The sequence below is a fragment of the Phyllobates terribilis genome, unplaced genomic scaffold (genome assembly GCF_046119375.1).
Source record: "Phyllobates terribilis strain yellow unplaced genomic scaffold, ASM4611937v1 Scaffold_11__3_contigs__length_659146591, whole genome shotgun sequence".
In the NCBI taxonomy this organism is placed as follows: Eukaryota; Metazoa; Chordata; class Amphibia; order Anura; family Dendrobatidae; genus Phyllobates; species Phyllobates terribilis.
The window spans coordinates 255,837,537-255,859,795 of NW_027362771.1; the positions used below are offsets into that span (position 1 = coordinate 255,837,537).

The following is a 22,259-nucleotide window of genomic DNA, read 5'->3' on the forward strand; positions in this document are numbered from 1 at the left end:
GATGTGACGTCATTTAAGGTCCTAGTCACTTCCGAGGTTTGCGCGCTTCCTGGGGCCGGCATGAGGGTACTGCGCTCCTGCTTGGCCTGCAGGTGACTAGAAGTTCGAGGGAACAGGATGTTCCTTGCTGGGGGCATATAAAAACCAGCCAGAAGACGTCACCAGGTAAGGCTATCTCCATCATGGAGGGTGACAGATCCGGTATCCCTGCATCTGCAGAGCCCAGCACGCCCCCGGCTACAGCGAGTAGTACAGGGGTTGGTCACTGAAGGGCGTAACTCAGCCTCTCTATTAAGATGACACTGGTTACTCCCCTCCTTCTAGTTACACTGGGTATCCCTTCTCTTCCCCTCTCTTAGGAAGACAATGCCCCTGCTACTAAGAAGGATAAGAACCAATCCCGTACATGTGGTGTCTGCGCTAAAAAACTGCCCTCATCCCATAGGAAGACACTGTACAAGCCCTGCACAGATAATATTGTTAAAGAAAAAAACCCTTCGCTGATAGAGGAGCTTAGATCACTGGTTAGACAGGAGGTCCAAGTTGTCAGACAGGAGGTCCAGGCATCTTTTGCTGCCCTGCCCCACTAGACTTCCTCTAGGCCCTCTCCCCCTAAGAAGAGGAATATTCAGGAGGTAGATTCGGATGTTTTTTCCAATGAGGCCAGTAATTCTGCCTCAGATGAATTTGAAAAAAGGGAATCCCTAGGCTCCATCAAAAAACTGGAGACTGGAAGATATTATTTCTCCTCAGACAACATGGAGGAGTTGCATGATTCCGTCAGGGGCTCTATGGGGCTAGAAGACGTCGAAATCCCCTGTTCAGTTCAAGATGAAATGTTCAGGGGCCTTAAATCAAAAAAGCAAACTGGATTTCCAGTACATCAAGTCATTAGAGATCTCATTCGCCAGGAATGGGAAGCCCCGGAGAACCGTCTCACCACCCGTTCGAAGTTAAAACATAGATTTCCCCTGGAGGGTGATGAATTTGATTGGGATGTTCCTAAGGTAGATATCCAGGTGGCAAGGGTAGTGAAAAAAAACTCACTCCCCTTTGAAGACTCATCCCAGTTAAAGGAGCCCTTGCATCGTTAAATGGAGAGTGTCCTTAAAAAATCATGGGAAACCTCGTCTTCCTCTCTCAAACGTAACATATCTTCAACTTGTGTGGCCAGATCTCTCTTCAAGTGGTTAGCCCAACTGGAAGAACATCTGTCCTGGGGCACATCTAGGGAGAGTCTGCTAGATTCCATTCCCCTTCTTCAAAAATCCACAGGCTTCTTGGCGGATGCCTCGGCTGAGTCAGTCCGGATCGCGGCTAGAGCAGTTGTTTTATCTAATACTACTCACCGCACACTGTGGCTCAAAACATGGAGTGGAGATGTCACCTCCAAGGTAAAACTCTGCTCCATCCCCTTTCAGGGGAAATATGTATTTGGGCCAGCCCTGGATGATATCCTGGAAAAGGCCTCGGACAAAAAGAAAACCCTTCCGGAACAGAGATAAGCTAGGAAGCATTCCTATCGATCTCCTCAGAATCAACCCTCCCGATATAAAGGGAAGGGAAAATCTGGGCGCTGGAGCTACCCTAAAGGAGGCAGGGGCCGTAACATCCTTGTACCTCACCATCAGCTCCAGCAGCAGGAGAAGCAATGACTTGGTCCGTGTGGGGGAGCGTCTCTCGGGCTTCTTTCCCCAGTGGCAGGCAATATCTTCCTGCCAATGGATCCTCAATGCCATCAAAGAGGGTCTTCTTTTGGAATTCGAGTCTTGTTCCCCTCAGGTCCTAAAGGTCACTTCCCTTCCTTCTCGGGGAGCTCAAGACCTGTTATCAGCCGGTCTACAAGACCTTCTGGATTCCAGCGTAATATGTCCAGTTCCCCTTGGCAGGGAGGGGACGGGTCATTACTCAAACTATTTCTAATACGGAAACATTCAGGGACCCCTTGCATCATAATCAACCTGAAGTCCCTGAATCATCACATAAAGTACAGATGATTCAAGATGGAATCCATAAGATCAATTATCCCACTAATAGGGAAAGACTATGATGGCAACAGTAGATTTAAAGGATGCATATTACCATGTACCAATGCATCCATCCCACAGGAAGTTCCTACTCTTTGCAATCTCCCAGAACAATGTGACAAAACACTACCAGTACAACGTACTGCCATTCGGCATCTCGTCAGCACCTCGGTTGTTTTCAAATATTATGGCAGAAGTCATTGCGTTCATTCAAAAGCAAGGTGTCTGTATAATCCCATATCTAGACGACATGTTGATTGTCACCCCTTCGATTGTGACCCTCAATCTTCATGTATCCACAGCCTTAGAAACTCTCCGCTCTTTAGGTTGGATTCTAAACCTCAAGAAATCAGAACTCCTTCCTTCATTAAGGAGAAGATTCTTGGGTGTCCTACTAGATTCCAACAAACTTCATTTCTTCCGCCGGGACATCAAGCAGCACTCAAATCCAAGGTTTCTATTTTCAAGGATCAGAGAAACCCAACCTTGAGAGTGACCATGTCATTACTGGGATCGATGACGGCTTGTATCCAGTCGGTAGCATGGGCGCAAGCCCACTCAAGACTCCTTCAGGAACATATCCTGAACTCTGGAACAGGCGGCAGGACTCGCTAAACAAACGAATCAGGATCCCTGGTCGAGTAAGTGCTTCACCCTCTTGGTGGCTAAACTCCAAAAATCTTCAGAGTGGGATTATTTGGATCCAAGACCCTCTAATTACGATTACTACCGATGCCAGCATACGAGGCTGGGGGGCCATGGTTACTCAGACTCCATTTCAAGGCAGATGGAGTCAGGAGATGAGTATCCGATCCTCCAACTTCAGAGAGCTATAGGCAGTAGAAGAAACACTCAGGGCTGCAATCAACCTGATTCAGGGGGCTCACATCAGAGTACTCTCAACAATATGACTACAGTCGCCTTCCTTTGACATCAGGGAGGCACGAGGGTAAACAACCTGAAATGAGTCGCTGTCCGAATATTCTCCTGGCAGAACAACACCTTTTGTCGCTTTCGGCAATTCACCTGCGGGGCTCAGACATCACACAGGCAGACTTTCTGAGTAGGAAAGACATCCATCCAGTAGATTGGAGCCTGAATCATCATGTGTTCCAGTCCCTAGTATCAAAATGGGGTCTCCCCGAAGTGGATCTCTTTGCCAGTCGCCTAAACGCAAAAAATTTGATTAGAAAAGGTTGCCACAATACTGGTGGCCCCTCTGTGGCCCAGGAGGCCCTGGTTCGGTGCAATCTCAGAGCTCTGCCTGGATGGCCCAATGATGCTTCCACAGGTCAACAATCTTCTCTCACAGGGCCCTCTATTCCACCCAGACCGTCAGTGGTTAAACTTTGCAGCCTGGTTACTGAAGCCAAGATCCTAAAATCTAAAGGTCTCTCAGAGAAAGTCATAAGAACTCTTCAGCGAAGTAGGAAACCAGTAACCAATGCCATATATGGCAAAATATGGAAAAAATTTCTATCCTGGTGTACGCCGGATACTCCTGATCCCCAACACCCTAACATAGCTTGGATTCTTGATTTTTACAGAGGGAATTGGGACTCAAACCTAGTACTCTGAAAGTGCAGGTTTCAGCCCTAAGCTCTGTGTTCAATCAAGATCTGGCTTCTCAAAGATAGATCAAGAGATTTATGACTTCGGCACTCAGACTTCATCTGAGAATTCAGACTCATGTTCCACCCTTGGATCTTAACGTGGTGCTCAAAGATCTAACACTCTCTCCCTTTAAACCCCTATCCTCTGGCACAATACAATCTCTCTCTTATAAAACAGCCTTTTTAGTATCCATCACTTCAGCCCGAAGAGTGGGAGAACTTCAGGCCCTCTCTATCAGAGAACCCTACATGAAAGTGACCAAGGATAGAATTACACTTCTCCTGGATCCCTCATTTCTCCTGAAGGTGGTTTCAGATTTCCATCGCTCTCAAGAAGTCATCCTTCCCTCCTTCTGTCAGAACCCTGCTAATTCGAAAGAAGCAGAGTTCCACCTCCTAGATGTCTGCAGACTTGTTCTACACTATCTTCAACAGACTGAGTCTTAGAGATTGGACCAGAATCTCTTTATCCAACACTCAGGGCATAACAGAGGAAGGAGAGCTGCTAAATCCACTATAGCAAACTGGATTAAGAAAGCGATCAGCGAAGCCTACATCAACCAGGAGCTAGCGCCACCGATTGTTCTGAAGGCACATTCTACCAGATCTACATCAGCTTCCTGGGCCAAAAGAGTGGGCGCATCTTCAGAGCAGATCTGCTGGGCAGCTACGTGGTCTTCCATTCACACGTTCTCCAAACATTATAGATTAGATCTATCATCTAGTAGGGATCTAGCCTATAGTAGGAAAGTCCTCCAAGCTATTGTGCCTCCCTAATGAAATATCGTTGGTATTCCTCCAATGCTGTCGTGGAAGGCGTTTTGAGAAAATAGAATTAGTCCTTACCAGTAATTTGTTTTCTAGGAGCCTTCCACGACAGCACGAATTTCCCTCCTTACGTGGTTCTTGGAGTTTCACATAACTGTCAGGTAACCATTTTTCCAGGTGATCTGGGTAAACACTGGTGATTGATGGTAGGGAGGGGCTTTTAAACTGTCTGTGTTCCTGTCCCCCAATACGGCGTGGATGACATCCTCCAATGCTGTCAAGGAAAGCTCCTAGAAAACTAATTACCGGTAAGGACTAATTCTATTTTCTGATCTAATACTGAAGATAACAGGGGTGCTGAGGTAAAAAGAGACTGCTCACACTGCTGTCCACCCTGTCTTTCTGATCTAATATTGAAGATACAAGGAGTGCTGGGGTAAGAAGAGCCAGCTCATACTGTTGTACATCCTGTCTTTCTGATCTAATACGGGAGATAGCAGGAGTACTGAGGTAAGAAGAAGACAGTTACCCTGCTATCCACCATGTCTTTCTGATCTAATACTGGAGATACCACGGGTGCTGAGGTAAGAAGAGGCTGCTCATACTGCTGTCCTCAATTTCTTATCTAATACTTAAGATACCACAAGTGCTAAGGTAAAAAGATGCTCATATTGCTTCACCAATAGTGCATGGTATAGAAATCTCAAGGTCACAGCAGTGGAGCTTCATAATGCACATACTCACAGGCACTTGCTTTAGCAATCTAAACCATGTTTCTGTCAGTGTAACAACACAATGGCCACTTCAATACTATAGTGATTACCTCCCTAGACAAAATGATTGTGATTTGCTAATTAAAAGTATTTAGGAATCTATTTATAATGAGATCTTCATTAACTACTTTTTTTCTATTCCCAGAGGAACCCTTTAAGTAGCTGCTCATCAGGTAAAGGTGTGCCATTTTGTCTCTCTGCACTATGAGCAGAAGTCCATGTCCCTTTTGACAACATGTCGCTGTACACATGTTCTTCTAGTAACTCTGGCTCCTTTGAGGACACTCTGAACTTTCCCATAGAGGCAGCGGGTGATAAGACAAGTGTGCAGTGACACAGGGAGTAGTGTTCATAGTGCAGGGACAAAACTACTAATATAACAAGCTAGGGAACTTCCAGCAATAGTTATATACAGTATGAATTTACAAAAGAACATGTGGCAATATCAAATATTTGTTATTAATATAGATTCTTATGATTTTTTTTCCCATTGCCGAATTATGCTACAACAATTGGCAAGTACAATAGGTTTTGTTGGAGTTCTGTCTCCTGGAATGTTTGCACTACACGGACTTCCTTTATAATATATTCACCCTTGTATGTTGAATTAATCATAAACTGCTTCATTTGCAAAGCACATTTATCAATATAGCTGTTCTCAACTCTGGTACATTTGATAATACTAGTAAATAACAGTTGGATCAGTTTCAGATTAGTATAAAATAATATTTTTCATCTGTTTGCTGTTCCATTTTCCATATCTTTTTGTCATCAGTATGTCTGTTTTAGACATTCATTTAACATCTGTATGACTGCCGCTTTATACATCAACAATAAAAAAAAGAAAAAGGCAAAATACAATTTACCATATAATCATTAGAATGTATTCAACTGTACACATGTACAAACATTCATGTGAACTAGACCATCCACTTTGATTTCTCATGTACTGTCCTTTTAGGGTCCATGTGGTACATGGACAGCATATGGAGCCTAATATAAAAGTCACTACGTCAACACCAACACAAACAATGAAAATAACCTTTAGAAGTAGAACTTAAGGAGTTGTCCACTTCTTGGAGAACCCCTTCTTGAACTAAATGTTTGGCCCCTATAAAATAAAAAAAAAACTATACTCACCTCCCGTGCTGGCGCCATTCCAGCAGTTTCAGCACTCACGGTCCCAGAGCTCTGGTGCGGTGGAATGACACGTGGTGACTGGCGCCCAATGAGTGCTGGCGTCACTGTCCCCGCCTAGGTGCGGATTGAACATGAAGAGGAAGCTAGAGATCAGCTGCAGCCCGGACTTCCTCTTCATGTTCAATCCATACATAGGTGGGGACAATGACACTGGCACTGATTGGGCACCCGGCACCACATGTCATTCCACCACATCACAGCCCCGGGACCGCGAGTGCTGACACCGCTGGAACGGCGCTGGCACAGGAGGTGAGCATAGGTTTTTTTATTTTATCGGGGCCAAACATTTAGTTCAAGAAGGGGTTGTCCAAGTAGTGGACAAACCCTTTAATGGTTTTCTTTATTTTTAAATTATTATTCCTGAAAAGTGGCACTCAGTACAGAAGACTGTGCATGAGAGTGCCAAAAAGACCCTTCAGCATAGGAAATCCATATTCCTACCAACTATTTCCTTTAGCCTAAACAAACTTGTATAAGTCAACATACCACAGTTGGGGCTGTGAAGTGACATAACATAAACACTACATACTCCTATACTATTTATAAAAGTGCAAGTTTTATGTCTGTCCAATATTCTGTATTTTATCATTCCTCTATTATGTTTTTCATTTCTAATATATACTAATATTTCTTCCATAGATATCAGCCTCCTGTTGCGCCAGATATATCTGTGTTTCAGGCATGCATTGCTAATTCATTCTCTATTGCAATTGTTGGATTCGCTGTGGCCTTTTCAGTCGCTAAGGTCTATGCCATTAAGCATAATTACACTATTAATGGGAACCAGGTAAGAAACATTTGCCTTGCACCAAAGCAACTTTCTTTGTTTATTTTAATAGGAATCTAAACAAAGTATTCAGGTTTTTCCAAAGGTGAGAGTGGAGAAAGCCACGGCCAGACACCACAGGAAATGACATTTTTAATGGTGCTCTCAATAAAGATTAAATAGTGTATTTGTTTTATTTATTTATAAATTTAAATTATTTTATATGCTTTCTTGTACAGTATAGTGACAACATATTCTGCAGCGCTTTATAGACTTTGTCACCACTCACTGTCCCCATTGGTGCTCACAATTGAAATTCCCTATCAGTATGTCTTTGGAGTATGGGAGGAAACCGGAGAACCCAGAGGAAACCCACGCAAACACGGGGAGAACATATAAACTCCTTGCAGATGTTGTCCTTGGACGCGTGGTTATGGACCCAGTGATAATAAGATGGGTAGTAAGGGAGGCTAGTAATAAATTTTCAGTCTCAGTTGTCAGAATCACTCCGGGTCATATGTATTGCCTTATAATCATCTCCGCTCTGTATTACAAAGCAAGTCCCCTATTGTGTGCCGATTACAGCAATCTACAGCTTTACGCTCAACTATCTTTAAAAGCTTTAGACTATGTTCCCACAGTGACTTTTTGGTGAGTTTTTGATGTTGCACATTTAGCTAAATTAGTTCGCTTGCGTTTTTTTTACTGCGTTTTTTAACCTGCGGATTTTCCGCATCTAATTGAATTCTATGGGGAAATTCACATAAAACTCAATGTAGCTGCAAGAGAAGTTGATGTTTTGTAGACTTAAAAACAAGCACAACAGGTCAGTTTACAAAGTGTAAAAAAGCTCAGTGGGCAGGAGATTTCTATAAATCCCATTCACTTTGCTGGAACTGTAAGACCCTGAATTTTTTGCTAAGCGAAAATACATGGTGTCAAAAACTCATCTTAGGAACTTAACCTTATGAAGTTTATTACATTTTCCAGTGGTTTATATTTTTACATATTCTAAATAAAAAAGACCTATCTAGATCAGCTAATTACAGCACGATAGCCTTATTCACAAGACCTATATACACCTACAAAAAGTTCATGCCATACAAATCATGAAAATATAAAAACATATCTTTATTAACATATATCTGTTAAAAAAATCATAAAAATTAAAAATATAATAACATTAAAAAGTTGGTGAAAAAGAACACATGCAATAGGATAAATAATCCCAAGGGAAATCCTATAAGACATCAATGCTGGTATTACATAACAATAGTGTTGAGCGAGTATGTTCTGTTCCGAGTATGCTCGGGCCGAGCTCCGAGTATTTTTTTTTTAAATCAAATATTTTTTTATTGTTAAAACTTTTTTTGTAACACAACAGCGAAACAAATAAAACAACCCAACCAAAGAAGGGACCCAGTCCCTATTCTGTCCCTCCCCCCACAACACATCGCCCTTTCAAACAAAACATTTTGAGTTAAATGTTCCACAGTTCTGTCCACAGCAAATTAACAATCTTAAAGTATAAATAGTCACAATTGTATTAAGGGGTATCTAACTCTTGCTTTGGAGCAGTTGTATACGTGCCTAAAGCAGTCCAATGTAGGATTTTGCACCTGTCAAGTAATCTATACACCAATCATAACAGACCAAGTCGAAATCTATGCAGTTCTCTGGATGCTAGGCCGAAGCCGTCAATCCATGGAGCCCATATTTTTTCAAATTTGGAGATGGCCTTCCTTTTCAGATATATACGTTTTTCCAGATTTAATAACCAATTAATCTTATTTATAAATTCTGTCACTGTGGGCACCTGCTCTGATAACCAATGTTGGGCTATTAGTTTCCTGGCCATGTATAACATGTGTGCCACCGCTATTTTGCCATGTTCGTCAGTGCTCAGATCTTTTATATATCTCAGTATACATACTAATGGTGAAGGATCTGAATCGACTGAGTATGTTCTATCAATGATCGCTATTACATCCCTCCAGAAGTTTTCCAGAGCAGGGCAGGTCCACATCATATGAAGCATGTAGCACGTTAGCCGGGGATGTTTTACATCTAGCACATAGGGAGTCTGGTCGAAGCCCTATATCGTGGAGAAATTGGGGTGTTCTATATGACTGGTGCAACGCCTCTAAGTGGGAGAATCTATGGGACTCACTCAGAGATAACTGGGGAACTCTTTCCAGTATTTCAGACCACAGCCCCTCTTCAATAGGGCCTATCATGCCCTTCCATTTTTCTTTTGATCTTATGGGGTGTTTTGCTAATACTAGGTCCAGCAGACCCCTATAAAGCAATGAGATTAGCCCCCCAGAATTATGTGAGCTAGCCATTCTCTGTATTATAGTATTTTGAGGAACTCCGTTACTTAGGACAAGACTCTCTGCCTGATATGCATGTCGTAACTGAAGGTACTTCTAAAATTCAGTGTTGGCAGTCCATATTCATTTTGTATCTGTGAAAACTCCTTGAGTGAATCTCTCGCTAAAACATGAGTGAATCTTTCTAGTCCTTTTAGACTCCAATTTTTAAACCCTTCCAATTTATATAGGTTAGGGAGCCATGGCGTTTCCCACAGTGATGTAAATTGTGAGATCCCTTGTATCCCCTGTAATTTCCTCACTGCCCACCAAAGTTTGTGTATTAACAGCGTAGTTGGGGTTCTACAAGAGGGTGTCTTAAATTTGTGAGCCTCCAATGCTTCATAGAGTCTGAGTGATTTAAAATGTGATTGGAGTAGAAGACGTTGAGCCCCCCCTCCCCCTCCAGGGTCGTCCCACCCACGAATGTGCTGGAGCTGAGCTGCCATATAATAAACCCACGGATTTGGGACAGCAAGGCCACCCATTGTTTTATCTCTTTGCAAAGTTTCCAGTTTAATTCTTGGAGCTTGTTTTCCACAGATTAAGTCCCTGAACATGCTGTTTACTTTAAGGAAATAACTCTAGGGAAGCCATATTGGAGAATTATGCAATACATATAGCAATTGTGGCATCCAGATCATCTTGACCAAGTTAGTGCGGCCCACCACTGACAGTGGCAATTTAGAACACGTGTCCAGTTTACATTTGAATCTGGCCAGTATTGGGTTGAGGTTTAGTTTCTCATAGTCAGTTACTTTAGATGTTACATTAATACCCAAATATTTAAATTCATTGACCACTTGTAAGCCCGAGTCAGTATAGTGAGGTGCATTAATGTTCCTATTATCTATTGGAAGCAGTACCGACTTAGTCCAATTAATCACGAAGCCTGAAAATTTCCCAAACTTCTCAATTGTCTCCATAGCTACAGATAATGTTTTGGAGGCTTCCGCTAAAAATAGTAGTGCATCGTCAGCATAAAGCGCAATTTTCTCCTCTATATTCCCTCTGTGAAATCCCATTATGCCAGGGTGCATCCTGATAGCCGCAGCTAGTGGTTCAATGGCCAGTGCGAACAGTAAACGGGACAACGGGCATCCCTGCCGGGTGCCCCTCCCCAGTTAAAAGGCTGAAGTAAGACGCCCATTTACCCTTAATCGTGCCAATGGCCTCTCATATAGTAGCTTGATCCATGAAATAAATCCAGCGCCCATACCAAATTTCTCCAAAACTACCCATAGATATTCCCATTCAACAGAGTCAAATGCTTTAGCAGCGTCTAGCGAGCAAATAACCCTGTCTCCTGCATTGTCCACTGGCAACTGAAGATTAAGAAATAGTCTACGGATATTAACGGCTGTAGACCTAGCTGGCATAAAGCCCGATTGATCACTATGTATAACATTAGATATTATGTTATTTAACCTGGAGGCCAGAACTTTTGCTATCATTTTAATGTCCGTAGGTAGCAGGGATATAGGCCTATAGGATTCGGGAAGCAATGGATCCTTACCCGGTTTGGGTATCACTACGATAACTGCTTCTCTCATTGAGAGGGGCAGAATGCCTTCCCTGGCTGCCTCCTGGAAGGTGTACAGAAATTGAGGTAGTAATATATCCCCAAATTTCTTGTATATTTCCATAGGGAACCCGTCCAACCCTGGTGATTTATTATTGGCCATTGAAGCTGTGGCCATTTGTAACTCCTCTAATTGCAGGGGACTATTTAAGTATTTTTTATCTGCTTCAGAGATAGCTGGAAGAACAATCCCCTCCAAATAAGTCAGGATTTGTTCTCTGCTAAACCCTGTTTTGGTTCTGTATAAGTCCTGATAAAATTCTCTGAAAGTATTTGATATTTGATCTGGCTGATTAACCGTTGTACCTTCCTTATTTTTTAAAGTGCCTATAAAGGATGTCCCTATTTGAGCCCTTGCAATCATAGCCAGTAAATGCCCTGCCTTTTCCCCTTCTTCATAAAAATGTGTTTGGGAGAATAGTCGTTTATTCTTGGCCTTCTCCCTAATGTGTGTAGAGTATGCCTCCTGCGCCTCTTTCCAGGTCATTAGGTCCTCCTCTGTACCTGATTGGACAAATTTATTTTCCGTGAGTCTAACCCTGTCTTGCAAGAATTCCCCAAATTGGTTAGTTTTAGTCTTGGATCGATTTATAGCTTGTATCAGGACTCCCCTCAGACAGGCCTTCATAGCGTCCCATAGTGAGTTCTGCATCACAGAGCCGTTATTTTCTATAAAATAGTTTTGAAGAGCTGATGTAATCAAATTTATGTCTATGATTTGCAACCAAAAGGGATTTTGCAACCATCTAGTAAGGGTAGCTTCCGAGAGCTCCGAGTATTTATAGCTGCTCGGTGATATGTTTGAATCACTCCCGTGTGCATGATTTGCGATTGTTTGACAGTTTTATTACATGTGAGGAATGTGTAAGAAATAGACATTCCTCACATGTAATAAAACTGTCAAACAGTTGCAAATCATGCACACGGGAGCGATTCAGCCATATCACCGAGCTGCTGTAAATACTCAGCGCTCGGCCCGAGCATACTCGGCGAAAGGGTTAATAGAACATACTCGCTCAACACTACATAACAACTATCCCGTGGACAAAGTAAGTCCCAATAGTGGCACTGTACAAGAAGTAAGTAACCTACTAAGGTCTGATAAAGAAATATCCCAAAAAGTATAGCAAGTAGACATCCAAAGAAGTAGGACAGTATCAAGCATGTGTCTGTTAACTCACCAAACAATACATGATGCGCATTTTGCCAATGGCTTTGACACGTCTTGAATGCAAAAAAATGGATGTCTGAATGCAGCCTAAAGGTGTTGCTTCATGTAAAAATCTCATTATAGGCCTCTGGTGGTGGTCTGTATGCCGCTGTATGGTGCTTCTGTATTGTGTAATGAGTTAATCTCCCGTATGTATTGTATGAAGGAGGTACCAGTGGTTTTATACACCTCTGTGGGTACAAGAGTACTTCCATACCACTCTCCATTGTCTTACATAACAATCTGCACAAAAAGTTATTGTACTTTGTAGATGCAATATAGTTAGATAAGTATTTTTCAAGACTATTTATTTATATATTTATTTATTGTTTTTACATTAGGAGTTAATAGCATTTGGACTGAGTAATGTATTGTGTGGGTCCTTTAAAGGATTTGCTGCAAGTACATCTTTATCAAGATCATCTGTACAAGAAAGCACTGGTGGCAAAACCCAGGTAGTAACATATTTCCTATAAATTCTATATGCTGTATGTAATCTGTTCTCAGTACACAATGGTCATTCTATTGCGAGAGCAGTCGTACAAGATCTTCTAATTTTCTTAAAGAGTGTGACCATCTTGCTACAATTGTTTGGAAAATGACAGTTAAAATAGACATTTATGAAATGTATATCCATTACATTTTTCAGCTAACTCCATTATTTTAACCCCTTTGTCTTTGTGTCAGAAGTTCTTTAGTCCTTTACCATCTGGACATAGATGCAAAATTCTCTCCCTATGGAGATATCAGATTTTATTAGTTTATATTAGATATTATCATAGAATCATAGAATCATAGAATGGTAGAGCTGGAAGGGACCTCCTGGGTCATCAGGTCCAACCCCCTGCTCAAAGCAGGATTCACTAAATCATCTCAGACAGATGTCTGTCCAGCCTCTGTTTGAAGACGTCCATTGAAGGGGAACTCACCACCTCTCGTGGCAGCCTGTTCCACTCATTAATCACCCTAACTGTCAAAAAGTTTTTTCTAATATCTAATCTGTGTCTCCTCCCATTTAGTTTCATCCCATTGCTTCTAGTCTTTCCTTGTGCAAATGAGAATAAAGATGATCCTTCTACAATGTGACAGCCCTTGACATATTTGTAGACAGCTATTAAGTCTCCTCTCAGTCTTCTTTTTTGCAAGCTAAACATTCCCAAATCCTGCAACCGTTCCTCATAGGACATGGTTTGCAGACCAGTCACCATTCTGGTCGCTCTTCTCTGAACTTGCTCCAGTTTGTCTATGTCTTTTTTAAAATGTGGTGCCCAAAACTGTACACAGTATTCCAGATGAGGTCTGACCAAAGAGGAGTAAAGACCGATAATGACTTCACGTGATCTAGACTGTATGCTTCTGTTAATACATCCCAGAATTGTATTTGCCTTTTTTGCTGCTGCATCACACTGTTGACTCATGTTCAGTCTATGATCTATTAGCATACCTAAGTCTTTTTCACATGTACTGTTGCTTAGCTCTATTCCTCCCATTCTGTATATGCTTTTTTCATTTTTATTGCCCAGATGTAGTACTTTGCATTTTTCCCTGTTAAAAACCACTCTGTTGGTTGCTGCCCACTGCTCCAGTTTATTTAGGTCTTTTTGAATCCTCTCTCTCTCTTCTCTAGTATTAGCTATCCCTCCTAGCTTTGTGTCATCAGCAAATTTAATCAGTTTACCCTCAATTCCTTCATCTAAATCATTGATAAAGATGTTGAACAATACAGGTCCCAGGACGGAACCCTGTGGCACCCCACTTGAGACATTCATCCAGCTGGATGTGAAGCCATTTACAACCACCCTTTGAGTCCGATCACTAAGCCAGTTATGAATCCACCTAACAGTTGCCTGGTCCATTGCATACTTGGTCATTTTTTCAATAAGGATGGTGTGAGATACTTTGTCAAATGCTTTGCTGAAGTCAAGATATACTATACAGCATTTCCCTGATCCATCCAGTCAGTGATTCTGTCATAGAAGGAAATTAAGTTAGTCTGACATGACTTGTTAGTTACAAACCCATGCTGACTCTGGTTAATCACTTCATTCTTATCCATGTACTTACATACATGTTGTTTAATAATTTGTTCAAAGATCTTTCCTGGTATAGAAGTCAGACTCACCGGCCTATAGTTCCCTGGGTCCACCTTCTTCCCCTTTTTGAAGATAGGAACAACATTTGCTCTTCTCCAGTCTTCTGGGACTTCTCCTGTTCTCCAAGAATTTTCAAAGATTATGGAGAGTGGTTCTAAAATTTCTTCTACGATCTCCTTCAGTACTCTGGGGTGTAATTCATCTGGACCTGGAGACTTGAACTCATTTATGTTAGCTAAATATTCCCTCACAATCTTTCTGTTTACAGATAACTTGGATTCCTCTATTCTTTTAAAAGGACAGTGAAGATCAGTTGATGTTACATTTTCTTTCTGTAACATTTTCTTTCTGTATTCTCTTTCTGTAGAATATGAGATATTCTATATTATTTGTTTAACCTCTTTAGCACCAGGCAATTTTTCATGCTTGCATTTTTGTTTTTTCTGTCGACATAGTCATTGGCTTGTTTTTTTGCAGGATGAGTTGTAGTTTTGCATGACACTATTCATTTTAACATTCAATCTATTGTAAAGAGGGAAAAAATTCCAAGTGTGATGAAATTGTGAAAAAGTTTTGAGGGGTTTTATTTTTACGGCGTTTATTCTGACGTAGAATTTACTCTGAAACATGATTCTCCAGGTTAGTACGAATATGGTGATGCTAAAGTTGCATAGAAGTTTTATTTTATTTAAATGTTGAAAAAAATTCTGAGGTTTGTAAAAAAAAAAGTTTGGTTTGTGTTTGATTTCTGAGACCAGTAACATTTTTATTTTTCCATCAATTGAGCTCTGGGAGGGCTTGCTTTTTTTCATGGCGAAGTGATAGTTTATTGATACCATTTTTGGGTTCATATGGTATCAATAAAGTGGTGGTTCGAAAAACGGAGTTCTGGTGTTTTTTTTTTCTCGTTATGGCTTTTACCATATAGGTTAATTCATTTTAGATTTTATAAATTGGACTTTTAAAGATGCATTAATTCCAAATGTGTTTTTGTTTGCTTTTTATTTGAGTATAGATTTTTTTAAGCTTTTTTTTATTTTTTGCTTTATTTTTTTTGTTAGGTGACTTGAGTCTGCATTCATTTGAATATTTATACTATATACTATACACTGCAATACCAGAATATTTAAGTACATGGTGAAAAATCTTAATTTCCTATGAAGCTCAGCCAGCAACTGAGCTTCACAGCAGTTCCTAAACAGCAGGGCTGGGTGTCTTCAGCAGGCCCCAGGCTGCCATGATAACCCATCAGTGCCCCTCAATCGCATCACTGGGGGTCGATGAGAGACTGTGCATATGCATACCATTTAAACAATTTGACAGCAGCATTTAAATGGTTAACAGCAGCGATCAGAGATCAACTCCGGTGTTCGCTATTAGACACAGATGCCGGCCATGAAACATAGCTGTCATCTGCCACGTGTGGAGAGAGATCATCTCTAGAGCACCCTCCACATGCAATGACCAATCATGTTCATGATTTTGCTTTAAGGTGCTAAGTGACCAAGGGGTTTGAATAATGAGACTCAAGTAAGGGGAGGCAGGATGCTGCCATCTCATGATAACCTGCTTAGTCACCTTGAATCATCTATCCTGATGATGTCTTGACATAGAAGGGAGTGGAAGCAATTCACTCCATGCCGAGATTCAAAGGACCATGTAGCTTCCAGTACACGTAGGGAAGGGCTAAAAATGATAGAATCAATTGAAACTTTTAAGCTTGACAATCCCTATAACTAGTTAAATTAAAATCTTGCTTCTATAGTATAGTTTCACATCTTTACTCATTCATGTGACCCTTTTTGTAGGTTGCAGTTTTTCTATATTTTTCTTTTATGTATTCTAATCTTAATTCTATAGGTCGCGGGAATAATATCTGGCTTGGTTGTTTTGATTGTGACGTTGGCTATTGGATACCTCCTAGAACCACTACCAAAGGTACTTCATTGTAGTTTACTATAATGTGATATGCAACAATAATGCACACTCATCACATCTTTATTCATCTAACTGGCTGCTATGCAACCTTCATAAAATGAGATGTCACAAGAACAGGCACAGTAATCTGACCACTCCCTCATGTCTGAAGAAGAGGTCTACAACTGTAATAGTCTATGAAATTTCTGTGTAAATTGACTCCCATTGATTTCAAATGCCATAAAGCACATAAAAACTACATACTCAATATGGGAAGACAGTGTGCATTTCCAATATAGTTCCACTAAAAAAACAGAACCAAGTATCAAGACACAAAATGTTCTTCATTTCTAAAGCTGACAAATGAGGCATATATATTTTCAATAATACTAGTTTTTATGTTCTTTTATAACTTTTGTCATGTGATTAATCATTATTATAATTTGTTTCGTTTCAGTCGGTTTTGGCAGCGATAATATTGGTGAATTTAAAGGGAATGCTAATGAAATTCAATGAAATTCCAGTCTTATTTAAAAGAGACAAATATGACTGTGTAAGCATATTATTATTATTATTATTATTATGTGATATGTCTTTTGACTTTTTATGATTATTAATATAATGGATATTATTTTATAAGAATAGTCTTTTTTCCATACATAGTGTCACAGTATGAAGAAATATTAAGTTGAAGAAATATTATTATTTTTTAGAGCACAAGCACCATTAATTCCATGGTGTTGTACAATGAAATGGTTTTACATACAAAATACAAATATAAATTTCAGTGAACAAATTAAGAATGACCGACTGGTACAGAAGGGAAAGGGCCCTGCCCTTGTGAGCTTACAGTCTACATACATACAGTCTTTCATCATACAACATGTAAGAATCCAGGACTGAAATTTAAATTATGTGGGTTAATGCTTAGTTTCATCATCTTGACCTGGATTGTTGTCTTGTATGTGAACATACAAAATACACCGCTCAACATTGAAATTGCAAGACCAAGAAGGAAAAGTCGTGGAGTTAAGGAAATCCCATGATAGGTAGACATGTTAATAATATGTAAATTGTAAATATAATATGTACAATTTTCAAAATATCTTTATGTATTCAGTATCACCTATGAGCCACATACAGAAATACAAGTACTTTTACACCTTGGCATGGCATTAATGAAGTTATTAATAGTTGTCTGAGGTTGTCCTTCCATGCTGAATTCACTAGTGCACGCAAATCGCCAAGATCCACTGCTGGCAGCTCCCTAGTGGCACCATGTATTTCTGCATGTGGCGCTCATACTTGATACTAAATAAATCGAGGTGTTTTGAAAATTCTGTTTCCATTTTTTCATCATTTGCATATAAATGTCTATTGATCCTAAAATTTTCATAATTCCCCAATTTTTCCTTCTTCGTGTTGCAATTTCAATGTTGAGGCATGTATAATGGTCAAAAAAGGGATGCGGGGATACGAATCACTGAATTTTTATTTTTATTGCAGCTTGTGTGGGTCTTGACATTCATCGCATCTGTAATTCTTGGCCTGGACCTTGGGCTTGCTGCAGGTGTAGGAATTGAACTTCTCACAGTCGTGTTCCGCGTTCAGTTGTAAGCATGTTTAATTGCAATTCTGTAAACAGCCTTCCACTCTCATGCTCCTGAAGTGCCAGAGTAGTATATACTTTAAATTTGTGCTGAAAATATTAGCACTCACTCATGTCATACAGCATAATGAATATTTCACATAAGTATTCTCTTTCTACTAGAAATATTGGACAACCATATTTTTCTCACTGATTGCTCTTACAGTAAAGACCAAAAGTTTGGACACACCTTCTCATTTAAAGATTTTTCTGTATTTTCATGACTATGAAAATTGTACTTTCACACTGAAGGCATCAAAACTATGAATTAACACATGTGGAATTATATACTTAACAAAAAAGTGTGAAACAACTGAAAATATGTCTTATATTCTAGGTTTTTCAAAGTAGCCACCTTTTGCTTTGATGACTGCTTTGCACACTCTTGGCATTCTCTTGATGAGCTTCAAGAGGTAGTCACCGGGAATGGTTTTCACATCACAGGTGTGCCCTGTCAGGTTTAATAAGTGGGATTTCTTGCCTTATAAATGGGTTTGGGACAATCAGTTGTGTTGTGCAGAAGTCTGGTGGAAACACAGCTGATACTCCTACTGAATAAACTGTTAGAATTTGTATTATTGCAAGAAAAAAGCAGCTAAGTAAAGAAAAACGAGTGGCCATCATTACTTTAAGAAATGAAGGTCAGTCAGTCCGAAACATTGGGCAAACTTTGAAAGTGTCCCCAAGTGCAGTTGCAAAAACCATCAAGTGCTACAAAGAAACTGGCTCACATGAGGACCGCCTCAGTAAAGGAAGACCAAGAGTCACCTCTGCTTCTGAGGATAAGTTTATCCGAGTCACCAGCCTCAGAAATCGCGGGTTAACAGCAGCTCAGATTAGAGACCAGGTCAATGTCACACTGAGTTCTAGCAGCAGACACATCTCTACAACAACTGTTAAGAGGAGACTTTGTGCAGCAGGCCTTCACGGTAAAATAGCTGCTAGGAAACCACTGCTAAGGACAGGCAACAAGCAGAAGAGACTTGTTTGGGCTAAAGAACACAAGGAATGGACATTAGACCAGTGGAAATCTGTGCTTTGGTCTGATGAGTCCAAATTTGAGATCTTTGGTTCCAACCACTGTGTCTTTGTGTGACGCAGAAAAGGTGAACGGATGGACTCTACATGCCTGGTTCCCACCGTGAAGCATGGAGGAAGAGGTGTGATGGTGTTGGGGTGCTTTGCTGGTGACACTGTTGGGGATTTATCTAAAATTGAAGGCATACTGAACCAGCATGGCTACCACAGCATCTTGCAGCGGCATGCTATTCCATCCGGTTTGCGTTTAGTTGGACCATCATTTATTTTTCAACAGGACAATGACCCCAAACACACCTCCAGGCTGTGTAAGGGCTATTTGACCAAGAAGGAAAGTGATGGGGTGCTACGCCAGATGACCTAGCCTCCACAGTCACCAGACCTGAACCCAATCGAGATGTTTGGGGTGAGCTGGACCGCAGAGTGAAGGCAAAAGGGCCAACAAGTGCTAAGCATCTCTGGGAACTCCTTCAAGATTGTTGGAAGACCATTTCCGGTGACTACCTCTTGAAGCTCATCAAGAGAATACCAAGAGTGTGCAAAGCAGTCATCAAAGCAAAAGGTGGCTACTTTGAAGAACCTAGAATATAAGACATGTTTTCAGTTGTTTCACACTTTTTTGTTAAGTATATAATCCCACATGTGTTAATTCATAGTTTTGATGCCTTCAGTGTGAATGTACAATTGTCATAGTCATGAAAATACAGAAAAATCTTTAAATGAGAAGGTGTGTCCAAACTTTTGGTCTGTACTGTACATGGACTTTATTTGGCTTATTGGATCATTCAGGTGGGCCTACAGATCATTAGTTAATGATCTGCATAGATACAGCATGTGCTACATAATTCTCCACACAATAATTATTTGTGCCTACATTATATTATGGATAAAAAGAATAAATATATAGATAAAAACAACTATGACACTGGAACCCAAGCACAAAGCGGGTTGATACTTTCCAGACACAATGGCTACAGAATTCAACCATCAATAAAATGTGAAAATGACCATTACTATAACTTGTACTATTCAGGCACTTGCTGAAAAAATACATGTCAAATGTTGTTGTGTCTTCTCTCTAACCTTTTCACATAATTTTGCATTTCCTTCAGCCCCAAGTTTGTAGAGATAGCAAATATTGAAAAAACAGACGTCTACAGAAATAGGAAGGACTACAATGATGTAAGTCATGGCGTAATTCCCAGGGATGTCTACTTACAGGTGTTGTTCATCAAACTCATTAAATGTGTTATTGTGCACAGGTCTGTGAGCCAAAAGGACTGAAGATTTTCAGATGCCCATCTCCAATATTTTTTGCCAATAGTTCTTTCTTCAAAGATAAGCTCATTTCTGTTGTAAGTCTTTTACCCACTTTATACTCTCTATATAATATAGTTTTCTGTGTAGTATTAGTGCTGTTATCATTTTTTTTATTTCAAGGCGGGATTCAATCCACTGTGGGTGCTGCGGAAGCGAAATAAGGCCCTGAGAAAGATTAAAAAATTAGTGAAGAAAGGAGAGCTACAAGTCACAAAAGTAAGTGGGATTCATAAGATTATAAGATATTCATTCCAGTTTCGATACTGGTAATATTTCACACTGGTTTTGTTTCATGTAGTCTTTAACCCCTTCGCGACCACTGAATAATTGTTCAGTGTTGACATTTCTCTACAGTAGGTGATCTTGCGATTGGGACCTACAGAGTTCTGCAAGCACTGAGATTCCAATGCAGAGAGATAGCTCTGACCTGTGACATCATCGGGACCTGATTGGCTCAGATCCTGAGTATATTAACTCTGTGTTATCTTCTAGTTGCCATAATCAATAGCAATCGCAGCATTTAGAAGTTTGAGAGAGGGAGTGGGCTCCTTCTCTCACCCCTCCTGCACCCTCTTGACATGATCACGGGTGGGGGGGCTGAGCCGAGGATTTTCATGGCAGCCAGTTGCCAGTTAGATTTAACCATCAGCAGGGTTAAACAGGCGTTCTGACAGTGTAAAACTAACAGTTCTCATGCATTGCAATACATAAGTATTGCAATGCATCAGACAAGAGATCAGAGAAATAAAAGTTGAAGTAAAAAAAGTAAGTAAAAAAAGTTACATTTTTTTAACCCTAGAACGCATACCTGGGGCCTCGCAGGCCCGCCCTGTTAATTGTTTTCTACTTTCTGCAAGATTACTTTAGTTAGAATTTTGAAACTCTAGGTATTCCTCAGGTATATAGTTGTTTGTCATTTTTGTTTGAGTTATTCCATGTTATTTGCACATGGGCCTAAAAGGCCCCAGGTATGTGAAAATGTAGATTTTTATGGTCATGCGTTCTAGGGTTAAACTATTTAAAAAACAAATCACTAATTAAATAAAAAATGAAAAAAATATTTAACCAATAAATATGTATATTTATGTAAAAACATAAATAAACAAAAAATGTACACCTATATGGTATCGCTGCAACCGGAACGACTCGATCTATAAAACTGTCACACTAGTTAACCCCTTGAGTGTGGCAAAAAACTATGCTTTTTCATCATACCGCCGAGCAAAAAGTGGAATAAAATGCGATCAAAAATACAAATGTAAATAAAAAAGGTATAGCTGAAAACGCCATCTTGTCCTGCAGAACACATGCCGCCATACAGCTCCGTGAGTGGAGAAATAAAAAAAGTTATACCTCTAAGAATACAGCGATGCACAAACAATTGTTTTTCCTATAAAATAGTTTTTATTCTGTAAAAGCAGCAAAACAAAAAAATGATATAAATATGGTATCGCTGTAATCGTACGGACCCGAAGAATAAAGCTGTCTTATTACTTTTACCGTTTGTGAGCTACATAAAAAAAAAACCTCAAACAACAAATCCTAAATTGCGGAGATTTTTGTTCGTTCTGCCTCCCAAAAATCTTACTAGAAAGCGATCAAAAAATATTATGAGTCTGAAAATGGAACCAATAAAAATGTCAACTCATCCCGCAAAAAACAAATCCTCACATGACTCTGTCAGCAGAAATCTAGAAAAATTATAGCACTCAAACTATGGCGATGCAAAAACTTTGTTTTGTATAAAAGCGTTTTTTAGTGAGTGATAGCAGCCAAACATAAAAAAAATTTGAATCTGGTATCGCAGCTCAACGTTGTAAAATTCTATGAAGCACTTGTGGGGTGCTCACCACACACCTAGATAAATTCCTTGAGGGGTCTAGTTTCCACAATGGGGTTACTTGTGGGGGGTTTCCACTATTTAGGCACATC

General features: G+C 40.2%; 1 protein-coding gene across 1 annotated transcript in view; it reads left to right on the forward strand.

Annotated features, from left to right (window-relative positions):
- The window catches only part of LOC141165998 (chloride anion exchanger-like), a 129,465-nt gene that overhangs the window by 84,649 nt on the left and 22,557 nt on the right, over positions 1-22,259 (forward strand). Inside the window, exons 10-17 of the mRNA XM_073652181.1 lie at positions 7,021-7,168; positions 12,653-12,766; positions 16,265-16,342; positions 16,779-16,874; positions 17,828-17,934; positions 20,120-20,189; positions 20,270-20,362; positions 20,448-20,543. Coding sequence (XP_073508282.1) covers positions 7,021-7,168; positions 12,653-12,766; positions 16,265-16,342; positions 16,779-16,874; positions 17,828-17,934; positions 20,120-20,189; positions 20,270-20,362; positions 20,448-20,543 — 802 coding nt within the window. The remainder of the gene's footprint in view (positions 1-7,020; positions 7,169-12,652; positions 12,767-16,264; positions 16,343-16,778; positions 16,875-17,827; positions 17,935-20,119; positions 20,190-20,269; positions 20,363-20,447; positions 20,544-22,259) is intronic.